The sequence below is a fragment of the Pelophylax lessonae genome (assembly GCF_965119305.1).
Source record: "Pelophylax lessonae genome assembly, chromosome: 1".
NCBI lineage: Eukaryota > Metazoa > Chordata > Amphibia > Anura > Ranidae > Pelophylax > Pelophylax lessonae.
In genome coordinates this window covers 327,912,567-327,925,768 of record NC_138768.1, presented here as the reverse complement: position 1 = coordinate 327,925,768, position 13,202 = coordinate 327,912,567, and the positions used below count along the sequence as shown (strand labels likewise).

The window sequence follows — 13,202 nt, the reverse complement described above, 5'->3', positions numbered from 1 at the left end:
CATTTTTTGCGATTCGGCACTGCATTACTTTAACGGAAAATTGTGCGGTCGTGCGACACTGTACCGATATGAAATTGAGGTCCTTTTTTCCCCACAAATAGCTTTCTTTTGATGGTTTGTATTTTTTGCACTAGAAACAAAAAAGAGTGATAATTCTTAAAAATAAGAGAAAGCGATATTTTTCACATTCTGCTATATAAGATTCCCAAAAAAAAAAAAAAGATTTAAAAATCTAAATTTTTCATCCTTTTAGGCCAATTTGTATTCTGCTAGATATTTTTGGTAAAAAAAAATAAATAAAAATAATCGCAATAATCATATTTTGGTTTGCGCAAAAGTTATTACGTCTACAAACCAGGGGAAGATTTATGTAATTTTTTATTTATTTATTTATTTTTTTTACTAGTAATGGTGGCCATCTGCGATTTTTAGAGGGACTGCGACATTGCAGCGGACAGATCGGACCCCTAACTGACATTTGGCACTTTTCCACTGCAAGTACCGCCCTGCTTGCTTTTCCACTGCTTGTACCGCATGGATAGGGTCGGAACGGTTCGGTACGGTATGGTATGGTTTGCTTTTCCACTAAAGTAGTACTAAGTTAAGTGGGTGGGATAACAACGGGGTGGGTGGGATTCTCTGACCAATCAGTGGCTAGTAGTGACTGAATGCAAAGGATTGTGGGATATGGTACCAGTTTTGGCGCTTTTCCACTGCATGGAACCGTACCGGTTCGGCACCCTTTTGTTCTTTTCCACTGCTGGTACCGCATGGTATAGGGTCGGAACGGTTCGGTACGGTACAGTATAGGTTTGCTTTTCCACTGCATGGAACCGAACGGTACGGTACGGTACGGCTCTGAAAAAACAGTACCTACTCGATTGTGGTTCCAACAGGTACCAAACTGGTACCATATCCCACAATCCTTTGCATGCAGTCACTACTAGCCACTGATTGGTCAGAGAATCCCACCCACCCCGTTGTTATCCCACCCACTTAACTTAGTACTACTTTAGTGGAAAAGCAAACCTATACCGTACCGTACCGAACCGTTCCGACCCTATACCATGCGGTACCTGCAGTGGAAAAGCAAACCGGGCCAAGCAGGGCCGAGTAGAGCCGAGCCGGTACTAGCCGGTACTTGCAGTGGAAAAGTGCCATTTGGTACCTGTTGGAACCACAATCGAGTAGGTACTGTTTTTTCAGAGCTGTACCGTACCGTTCGGTTCCATGCAGTGGAAAAGCAAACCTATACCGTACCGTACCGAACCGTTCCGACCCTATACCATGCAGTACCAGCAGTGGAAAAGCACAAAAGGGTGCCGAACCGGTACGGTTCCATGCAGTGGAAAAGCGCCTATACTTGACACTTTTGAGGGAAAAGAAGTGAAATATTCTGCAATGGCCAAGTCAATTGCCTGATCTCAACCCAGTTGAACATGCAGCATTTCACTTGCTGAAGGCAAAACTAAAAGGCAGAAAGACCTATAAACAAAGAACAATTGAAGACAGCTGCAGTTAGAGCCTGGCAATGCATCAGAAAGGAGGAAACCCAGTCTTTGGTAATGCCCATGGGTTCCAGACTTTAGGCAGTCATTGCCAGTAAAGGATTCTCAACAAAATATTAAAAATGAACATTTTATTTAGGATTAGATGAATTTGTTCAATTACATTTGAGTCCCTGAAAATGGGAAGGGGGGGGGGGGGGGGGACTGTGTATAAAAATGGTTGCAGTTCCTAAAATTTGTACTTCATATTTATGTTCAACCCCTTGAATTAAAGCTGAAAGTCTGCACATCAAATTAATTTGGATTGTTTCATTTTAAATTTTATTCTCGTGGCATACAGAGCCAAAAGTATCAAAATGGTGCATGTGTCCAAATATATATGGACCTAACTGTAAATCAAAAATGTATACTAGTTTACTTATTCTTCCATGTGGCAGCTGCATTTGTTTTTCTTATAGCTTTTTGTTCCTTTATTTTCACCTTGTGATCCTCCCAGTAAGAGACACACTGTAGACGAGCAGGTGTATTTGGGTCCTAAACAATTTAGAAATATGATGGATCTACTGGTAGGATCAACAAGTAATAAAACTAGGTTACAGGGGGGACTGAGGAAAACAAGAAGTGCAGTGTTATTGTAGGAAAGAGGAGGGAGCGCCAACAAGAGATGGGCAATGGAGCCCAGTGGCGACATCATGACTCCTGGAATTCAGCCCTGTTGTCAAGCAATCCATGACACAGGGAGCCAGAGCTTCTGCTTCACATGACCAGACTGGAGCAAATTGAAATAAGGCATTTACACAAACTTTACCAGCATTAGACAGCATAAGTAGGAGGAAGGGGGGAAGCACGGGTTTTAACCACTTCCATACCGAGTCATAGTAATATGACGTCGGCATGGTGGTTGTACGGATCCGGGCGGGCGTCATATGACGTCCGCCCGCTCTAGCTGCTACTGCGCGCCCCCGGGGGCGCGCAGCGCGGCGATCGGGGGTGAGGCTCGTCCCTCGGACATAGCCCATCCCTGATCAAGGTAAACAGCCAATAGAAATTGGCTGTTTACCACGTGATCGGCTGTGTCAATCACAGCCGATCACATGAGCGGCTCCAGCACGAGCCGCTCGTTCTCTCTGCAATGCGCGCCCCCGGGGGCGCGCAGAGCAGCGATCGGGGACGAGGCTCGTCCCTCGGACAGAGTCGATCCCCGATCTAGGTAAAGAGCCAATGAAATTGGCTCTTTACCACGTGACCGACTGTGTCCAATCACAGCCGGTCACAAATGTCAACAGAGAACACGGTAACTAGCTGTCACCGTGTTCTCCTCCTCACACACTGATCCTGTGTGAGGAAGAGAGTGTGGTAACAGCTAGTTACCAATCATAGTGCACCCCAAACACACTGATTGCCCCCCCCCCCAATAAAGAGCACCTGTCACTAGCCCATCAAAGTACCCGAGTACCTGTCACCAGCCCATCAGGTACTCTGATGACAGATACTCGGGTACTCTGATGACGGGTACCCGGGTACTCTGATGACGGGTACCCGGGTACTCTGATGACGGGTACTCGGGTACTCTGATGACGGGTACTCGGGTACTCTGATGACGGGTACTCGGGTACTCTGATGACGGGTACTCGGGTACTCTGATGACGGGTACTCGGGTACTCTGATGACGGGTACTCGGGTACTCTGATGACGGGTACTCGGGTACTCTGATGACGGGTACTCGGGTACTCTGATGACAGATACTCGGGTACTCTGATGACAGATACTCGGGTACTCTGATGACGGATACTCGGGTACTTTGAGTACCTGTCAACGGAGTACCCGTCATCAGAGTACCTGAGTACCTGTCACCTACCCATCAGAGTACCCGAGTACCTTCCACCTGCTCATCAGAGTACCTGACGCCTGAAGTACCCGAGTACTTGCCGCCTGCTCATCAGTACCCATCACTACTCATCAGTACTCATCAGTACCTATCACGTATCAGTATCACCTATCAGTATCAGTACTACTCATCAGTACCTATCACCTGCCTGTCACCTGCCCATCAGAGTACCCGAGTACCTGTCACCTGCCTATCGGAGTACCCGAGTACCTGCCACCTGCTCATCAGTACCAGAGTACCTGTCACCTGCCCAACAAAGTACCCGAGTACCTGTCGCCCTTCATACAGCCACCATGTCTAAGTCCAAAAAGGTTTATATACGTCCTCCGTTTAAACCTAAATACCGGTGTTATGGCAGCAGATAGCTGCCATAACCCTGGTATTTTTTTAAACGGTGGACGGTTGGCTTTCCGATAAGGGTGGTCCCAGCGGCGGATTCGCCCTGGGATCACCCTTCTGGGATGGCGGAAGAGGTGCCCCCCCCTCCCGCCGCGTCCGGTCCTTTTCCCCGCTTACCGGACCCGCCGGCAGCGGGGAAAACGATCCGGTCCCTGATCCTCACAGACAGGATGTCGAGTGAGGGCAAGCTTGCCCTCACTTGACTCTATGGTCTTGGAGGACCGGGGCTACGGAAAATGTTGTTGCCTAGCAACCGGTTTAAAGGTCCTTTTTTTTTTTTTTTTCATTTTATATAATAATTTTTTTTTTTTTTTTTTTTTCTTCTTTCTATCTTTTAGTGTACTTGTGAGATCTGAGGACTTTTTGACCCCAGATCTCACAAAAAAGAGGTCCTGTCGTGCCTTTTTCTATTACAAGTAATGTTTACATTTCTTGTAATAGAAATAAAAATGATCCTTTTTTTTTTTTTTTTTTGTTAAACGGTGTAAGAATAAAAAATAATAAATAAAATAAATAGTAAAAAAAAAAAAAAAAATTAAAGCACCCTGTCCCCGTTAGCTCGCGCGCAGAAGCGAATGCATACGGAAACCCCGCCCACATATGTAAACGGTGTTCAAACCACACATGTGAGGTATCACCATGATCGTTAGAGCAAGGGAAATAATTTGAGCCCTAGACCTCCTCTGTAACTCAAGGATGGCAACCTGTAGAAATTTTTAAATTGTCGCCTATGGGGATTTTTAAGTACCAAAGTTTGTCGCCATTCCGTGAGCGTGCGCAATTTTGAAACATGACATGTTGGCTATCTATTTACTCGGCGTAACATTATCTTTCACATTATGGAAAAAAATTGGGCTAACTTTACTGGTTTCTTATTTTTTAATTAAAAAAAGTGAATTTTTTCCAAAAAAATTGCGTTTGGAAGACCGCTGCGCAAATACGGTGTGATAAAAAATATTGCAATAATCTCCATTTTAATCTCTAGGGTCACTGCTAAAAAAAAATATATAATGTTTGGGGGTTCTAAGCAGTTTTCTAGCAAAACAACTGATTTTAGCTTGTAAACACCAAATGTCAAAAATAGGCCTGGGCAAGTGGCTAGGATGCATGATGATGCTCCTTGGATGTTAGGCCCCTCTATATGGCTAGGCTGTGAAAAAGTCTCACACATGTGGTATTGCCATACTCAGGAGGAGTGGCACAATGAATTTTGGGGTGTCATTTTTGCTGTGTACATGCTATGTGTTAGGAATATCCTATAAATTGACAACTTTGTGTAAAAAAAAAAGTTTTCATTTTTTTCCCACATTTTCCAAAAACCTGTGGAAAAAAATGACACGTTCAGAGGACCCATAATGCCTCATAGAATATACGTTGGAGTGTTTTCTTTCCAAAATGGGGTCATTTTGTGGACTTTTCCATTGTATTGGTGCTCTAGGGCCTTGAAAAGTGTGATAGGTAGTAAGAAAGTTTTATGTGTATTTATGCTCCTAGAACGCCTGAAGGTGCTTCTTGGACGTGGAGTATCTTTTTGTGGCCAGGCTGTGTAAAAGTCTCACACATGTGGTATCGCCATACTCGGAAGGAGTAGCAGAATGTATTTTTGGGTGTAATTTTTGCTGTGTACATGCTATGTGTTAGAAATAGCTTATAAATTGACAACTTTGTGGGAAAAAAAAGAAAAAAATTTTTTTTCTTCATTTTCCCAAGAATTGTGGGAAAAAATTACAACTTCAAAATACCCACCATGCCTCTTACTAAATACCTTGGACTGTCTACTTTACAAAAAGGGGTCATTTGGGCGGTATTTGTACTGTCCTGACATTTCAGGGCCTCAAGAAAGGAGATAGGCAGTCAGTACTTCTGGTGTGATCAATTTTCAGTAATTGGTACCATAGCTTCTAGACTCAATAACTTTCACACAGACTAAATAATATACACTAATTTGGGTTAATTTTACCAGAGACATGTAGCAGTATACATTTTGGCCCAAATGTATGAAGAAAAATTTATTTTTTGCAAAATTTTATAATTGAAACTAATAAAAAGTGTTTTTTTTTCAAAATTTTTGCTCTTTTTTTGCATATATCACGAAAAAAAAAAACCCCAGTTGTGATCAAATACCACCAAAAGAAAGCTCTATTTGTGTGAAAAAAGCTATAAAAAATTTGTTTGGTTACAGTGTAGCATGACTGAGCAATTGTCATTCAAAGTGTGAGAGTGCTGAAAGCTGAAAATTGGTCTGGGCAGGAAGGGTGTCAAACTGCTTTGTATGGAAGTGGTTAAGCAGACTTATACCGTATGCAGCCTTTGCTTCCACTTTAATACTGGTGACAGGCTGGAATTTGTGTTACATGTACTTACAGAAGCCTTCTTTACCACAATTTGAGAGTGCAACTAGAGATATCAGTGCCCCTATTCTGACACAATCTAAATTCTGTAAGTGCTGGATATTTAGACATCCAGGTCATCCTTTCTGTGTGCTTTCAATGCTATGCAGTGGATTCCAAAGGCATTCTTGGTGGTTCTGCAGGAAGTACAAAAACCTTCCAGTATGGTGTAGGGGCACAGAAGTCCGAGAATCCGACACATCTGGAAGTATTGATTTTCAGTCGAACAGCAGCTCTGATATTCCTGGTTAGAATTCCCCAATTACTACTGCAGAAGTGCTTCTCTAAGTACATGCCAACATGTATTTAGTGGTCATGGTAGGATATGGACGAAGGGCCTCTTTAAAGCTGAATTCCATGTACGATTTGTAAAGCACAGTACTGTGTCCCCCTGTGGTTACTATAAAGCAGGGCAGCCACTCAGCATTGGACCAGGAGGCCAGCAACGGTTACTAAAGTCATTTCCAGTTTACATAGGGACCCCACAGGTATGGCATATGCACACCTACATTAATCCAAGTTGGACCAATGTAACCAAGCTACAGCTGCACAATTCTGGATAAAATGAGAATCACGATTTTTTTTGCTTAGAATAAAAGATCACGTTTCTCACATTATTCATGGCGTAAAATCATCTTTCACATTATACAAAAAACATTGGGCTAACTTTACTGTTTATTTATTTTTTTAATTCAGTGTATTTTTCCCCACAAAAATTGTGTTTGAAAGACCGCTGCACAAATACAGTGTGACATAAAATATTGCAACAACCGCCATTTTATTCTCTAGGGTCTCTGCAAAAAAAATATATAGAATGTTTGGGGGTTCTAAGAAATTTTCTAGCAAAAAATACTGATTTTAACTTGTAAGCAACAAGTGTCAGAAAAATGCTTAGTCTTTAAGTGATTAAACTGACCTCATTTACAGACCGAAGTTTATCTCTTTGGTCTAAAAGAACCAAATGATACAATGTTTCAATTTATCAGTGCTGAGCAATGTTGATAAACATAGCTGCTAATTTTTATTTTATTTTTTTTGACAGCTGTGAGCACAGAACTGCTCTGAACTTACATGAATCATAGAAAGGCCAGATTAAAGAAGATGGTTCTATGCAGTTTCTTTTGCACTCCTGTGACCCATTTTCAGCAGAAGTCTGCTCTTTGCTGACGTCACAGAAGTCAGTCCAGGCACCGAGTCAGTCCAGGCACCAGTCAGCAGCTCTCTGCTCGGGGAGCTGTCAGAACCGAGCGATCGGTGGTGTTTGATCACTCGGTTTTCAGTATGGAGGCGCCAGGGGACCGATGCTGCATCCACCTAGGTAAATATGAATGGGGGGGGGGGGGACAAAAAAAAGAATACCATACATCTCTTAAGATCGCGAGGGAGGTTGAATCGATTAATCGTGCAGCTCTAACAAAGCAACAAAATCCATACCAGGAGTTCAGCTTTAAGGGAGCAGGGTAGTAAGCACCACACTATGCATCATTACACAGAGTGCAGGGTGTTGTGGTGATGCCCCGTAAAGCAGCCCTGGGCACATTTCAGCCCCAGGGCCACATCCAGCCTTGGATGCCTCCACATCAGCATGCTTCTCTGAGCCTGTCGGTTTCCTCACTGAAGAAGCTGACAGGCTCAGAAAGGCAAGCTCAGAGATGCCTGTGTGGAGAGCTTCAAAAAACTAGAAAGAGATCCTGAGGTGGTGATTGGTACAACAGGGAGGCTCAGTTCTGACAGAGGAGCATTGCCTAGAAGCAATAACGCTCTTCTGCCACCCAGGCAGCTTCTTCCTGTGTCAGTACCTGCATGCTGCAAACTCCAAGAGCCATGCACGTGTTCTTCACTCCAGGTTAGGATCTGCAGAAATCCCCACTGTATTGCGATCTCAGGCTCTCCAATTCCAGTGCTTGCACCTCTGCCGGTTATCTCCCAAAACAATTCAGTCACATATTGGCACATCAGTTTATTAACCCCCGGGCCTGCCAGCCACCTCATAGCTTTTGCCAGCCTGCCCTACACCAACATTATGACCAGATCAAGTCATTTCTTCACCATTGCTTCAAATAATTATGAGTGTGAACACTATATCATGAGCAGTTCCTCCTTGCACCAGGTGTTTGCTTTCTATAGGATTATGTACAGACGGACCTTTCCAGCCCAGTGTTGTTAATCTACATATTCTGGTTTAATCAAAAGATTTTTAACTATACACTAAACTTTGGCTTGGCCCTCCACTACAGTCCAAGTTTCTTGTGTGGCCCTGTGGGAAATTCTTTGCCCATCCCTGCCTTAAAGAAACAAGTTCATGACACTCTGCACTCACAATATATCCTTAACTCTTCTGGGTTCACTGACATACAGGGGGAGATTTACTAAAAATGGTGCACACAGAATCTGGTGCAGCAGTGCATAGTAAACCATCAGCTTCCAGATTTTATTGCCAAAGCTTAAATGGTTATAAAGGCTGAAGGTGTTTTACCTTTATGCATTAACGTTAAAAAAAAAAAAAAAAAAGACTTTAGTATGCGGCTTTCTCTGCAGCCCCTCTAATACTCACCTGAGCCTGATTGCAATCTAGTGTAATGCCTCGTACACACGCAACGATTATCGGCCGACCGATCGGCCGTCTTTTGTCCAGTGTTGTTGTGTTGGTTGAAATGTGCTCTAGACTTGCACTGGACTTTTGTTGGCCAACAAAAACCAACTTCAGAAGTGATGTCATGTGTTGGTTTACTTTCCGTGTGTTTTTTCTTCTCTGAGCATGCCCAGTCTTGCTCATCAGATTTTTGTCTGCCGAAATCTGTACTGACTGACGGAAAATCGGACGTTGTGGTAACGGCCAACAAAAATTTTATAGCCTGCACACCAGATTTTATTCAGCCGAAAAGTTGCAGTCGGTTGTCGGAATCATCATACTAACAAGCCGAAAATCGGCCAATCGGACGATGGCCAAAAATTCACGGCCAACAATTGTTGCGTGTGTACGAGGCATTATGCACGAAAGCAGCTGCTCTACCGGGTCTCTGCCTCTTCATTGGCTGAGAGACAGCAGCAGGGGGGCCATTGGCTCCCGCTGCTGTCAATCACAGCCAGTGAGGAGGTAGCAGTGGGCAGGGCTGAGTCCCATTCTGTATGTCTTAAGGCCCGTACACACGTACCGATCGTCGGCATACAAACGTCGGTGGACGAAGGATCTGCCGATTGTACGCGTGTTAGTATGGTGCCTCCGACAGATGTCTGCGCACAATCCGCGGACAAAAGTCTTTCTTGCAAACATGAAAATTTTTGTATGCCGACACCAGAACGGACGATTGTTCGCCTGTCAGTACACAATTCGGCCGACAGACCGCAGATTTGCAAGACTGGGCATGCTCAGAAAATAGAAAACACAGGGAAAGTTAACCATTACATGACATCACTTCTGCAGTCGGCGGACAAAATTCTTGTGCTGTCCTTGTGCTGTCTTTGCACTTTTCAGCAGACACCGACATCCCGGGGAGAAAAGAGGAACATTTGTATGCCGACCATCGGTACGTGTGTACGGGGCTTTATGGACACATAGAGTGAGGCTTGGGAGCATGCCCCCACAAGAAGCGGCTTGCTATGGAGGCCCTTTAAAGAGGAGGAGCCAGGAGCACCAGTGGGGCACCCCAAAAGAGGAGGATTGTGGTTGCTCTGTGCAAAACCCAGAAGAAGACTGTGGCTGCTCTGTGCAAAACCATTGCACAGAGCAGGTATTAGTGCCGGTTCACACTGAAGCGGCACGACTTCGGGGGCGACCTGTGAAGTCGCGTGCAGCGCGACTTGCATGGACTTCACAGAATGAATGTCTATGCAAGTCGCTCCGAAGTAGTACAGGAACCTTTTACTAAGTTGGAGCAACTTGTGTGTCGCTCCTATTAGAACGGTTCCCGTACGACACAACGGACCGCGACTTGTCAGGCTGACAAGTCTCCTGACAAGTCGCCCCAGTGTGAACTGGCACTTACAGGTTTGTTTTGTTTTATTTACCTTTAACATCACTTGAATTGAACAAGCTGAAGTTAGTAGCTGATTAGTTAGTATGCACAGCTGCCCCAGTGTCATCCAACCTGGAATACAGAAGTCATCTAGCGATTAACTGCAAAGAACAGCTCCTGAGATGCTGCCCTTCATGCCATGTCATAGTGTTTACAAGAAGCTCACAAACTGGTTTTAAAATTAAACAGAAGGCTGTGCTACAAGGCAGTCACTGATTAGACATCACTCCACTGCCACAGGTATGGTGTATGATTAATAGGCTTGAACCAATGCAAAAAAAAAATCCATACTGGGAATTTGGCTTGAAACGGTCCCATACATAAAATCGTCTCTGACCAACTTTAATCAATATGCATCCGCTTATTTATTGAAAAGTAGAATTGCATTTTTAAACTTCTGATCTGGCCACCCCTAACAAGCCAACATATGCTTGACATGAAGCTAATGCGTGAATCGGATTAACAAGGATCACCTTATTAGAAACGGAAATGGCCAGAAGAGTACATCTCCCCCAGGGGGGGGCTGGAATGGGAAATGGTTTACTGTAGATTGGGGGGGGGGGGGGTGACTAACATACACCAGGACCTGTTGGTGTAGTGCAATTGTACAGATCGAACCAAATGGCAACCATAACACTGTCAGCACTGATCATCAGAGAACGAGGACATGTATATGTATTAGGACAGGTAAAGAGACTGTACACATCCCTACAGCTGGGTATTCCATGTTATATCCACATGATTGCAAACCCAATCCAAATCACATAAACATATGTCAATCCGAAATACACAAGTCAGCCATAAGGCACAATATTGCCAATCTAAGCCTATTCACTACAGTGCCCCCTGCTTTGCAACCTCCTCGGTCACAGACCATCATCATCTCACACTCATTAATGTTTATACATTTCTCTCTGCTCAGGCCACAGTCCCACAGGTGCGCGAGCACGCGGGGGATGAGGGGCGGCGCTTAGCTGACCGCGGGCGCGCACCCATACCCGACGCTCAGCGGCAAAGGGCGGGAAGACGGCCTCACTCGGCCAAGTACGCACGCGCCGAACGCCACCGCGCATGCCCAGCACGGCCTACTAGTCTGCGCGAGCGCACTGGGTCTGCCGATAGGAAGAGGAGGGGGCGGCGGGAGCGCGCAGGAACACTGTTGTGGGGAGTGCGCGTTTCCGCGAGAGCTGCCGTTATTCCGTAGTAAAGAGCGGGATGCAGTGAAACTACTTACCCCTTTTAAACGCTTCATGAGTGTGCTCTTCTGGCCGCTCTTAGCTAGTCCCCGTTCTTCAAGTGCCGCTCTTAAATCAGTTACCCGAAGGCTGTCCAGCGGCCTCCCGTCCAGCGTCACGTCGTCTAGTTCTGACATTTTGGACGTGTTCAGCCGTTGTAAAACCTAGCACAAACAAGGAGCACCGGCTGAGGGGCGCTATACGACCGAGTTCGGCCGATCCCGCTGCGTGACGTCAGCCTCGGGCACTTCCGCCTCTCCGCTCGGGTCCAGTCGGAGATTCTCTCTTTTTTTCCCCCTCCTTCCTGTTACCTCACGTTCGTTCAGACGTGAGATTCCGCCCACACCAGCCTCGCTTTCATGGTAAGTAGTGTTTGTTTTGGACGTACTAGAAAGTGTAGTGCAGCAGCGACATCTGGTGGTGGTTTTGGGTAAGGAAAAATCTACTTCTCAGGAGCTTGTGTCATCTACAGCAGAACAGCAAAGGCGCTGGAATGCAGTTCTTTCAAGTGTGGATCACAGAAATATTATAATAAAAGTGCTCTGTGCTTAGAGTATGTTGAGGCCTGGGCTTGTGTGTTTGTTATAAGGAAATAAAATGGGGGGGGGGGGGATTACACAAATGCAGGTATTAAAGTGGAATTTAAAGCGGTGTTCCAGCCTTCCCCCCCCCCCTTCTAAAAATTCACATACTGTAGCTGCTGACTTTTAATATTAGGACGCTTCCCTGTTCTGGAGTAGAGCGATGTCCACACCACAGGTGCCGCCATTGCTGGTAACTTGGCAGTAAAGCCTTGCGGCTTTACAGGGGGGTCCCTACTGCGCATGCATGCTTGTTAGCGGGGGAAGGAGGAGGAGGGCAAACATCCAATTACCAGCGCCGTCTCCTGGAAGTGGGGGGGGGGTAAAAACAGGTACCCCCCCCCCGTGCCAAATATGGCACTGGAGGGGGGGGGAGGAAGAAAATGAGCGGAAGTTCCACTTTTGGGTGGAACTCCACTTTAAGTGGAAAAGCACTCGGGTAGATGTTTTATGATAAGAGACCTTCTGTCAAACTCTTCTCTCTACTTATCAGCATTTACACTCACTGGCCACTTTATTAGGTACACCTTGCTAGTACCGCGTTGGACCGCCTTTTGTCTTCAGAATTGCCTTAAAGAGGAGGAAGTAAATATCAATCAATTATTTGTACCTACAGGTAAGGCTATGATAAGGCTTACCTATTAGGTACTGTAAATATCTCCTAAACATGTACCGTTTAGGCGATTTTTAGTGTATATGCAGCTGATTATGTAATCAGTGCATGCGCTCTGAAGGAACGGCCACTTATGCAGTTTCTTCTGTGCCGTTAGCGGCGGCTCCTTCTCTGTGCAGGAGTGACATCACACAGCCAGAGTACGTAGACCCAGAAGGAAGACGGGTGAAGATGAATGCGGCCTCCAGTTGGGATAACGAGGGCTTCATTTGCAGGTAAGTTTCACATAATGTGCTAGTATGTGATGCATATCGGCACATTATGTCTTTGCTTTGCAGGTCGTAAAATAAAGAAAAATCTGTTTACTTCCTCTTTAATTCTTCATGGCATAGATTCAACAAGGTGTTGAAAACATTCCTCATAGATTTTGGTTCATTTTGACATGATGGCATCATGCAGTTGCTGCAGATTTGTCGGCTGCACATCCATGATATGAATCTCCCGTTACACCACATCCCAAAGGTGCTCTATTAGATTAGGATCTGGTGACTGTGGAGGTTATTGGAGTACAG

At 45.2% G+C, this 13,202-nt stretch overlaps 1 protein-coding gene across 1 annotated transcript in view; it reads right to left on the bottom strand.

Annotated features, from left to right (window-relative positions):
- Positions 1–11,796, bottom strand: part of ACIN1 (apoptotic chromatin condensation inducer 1) — a 219,613-nt gene extending 207,817 nt beyond the window's left edge. The window contains exon 1 of the mRNA XM_082244819.1: positions 11,436–11,796. Within this exon, the coding sequence (XP_082100945.1) occupies positions 11,436–11,573 (138 nt within the window). The 5' untranslated portion in view covers positions 11,574–11,796. The remainder of the gene's footprint in view (positions 1–11,435) is intronic.
- Between the last annotated feature and the right edge of the window lie 1,406 nt (positions 11,797–13,202).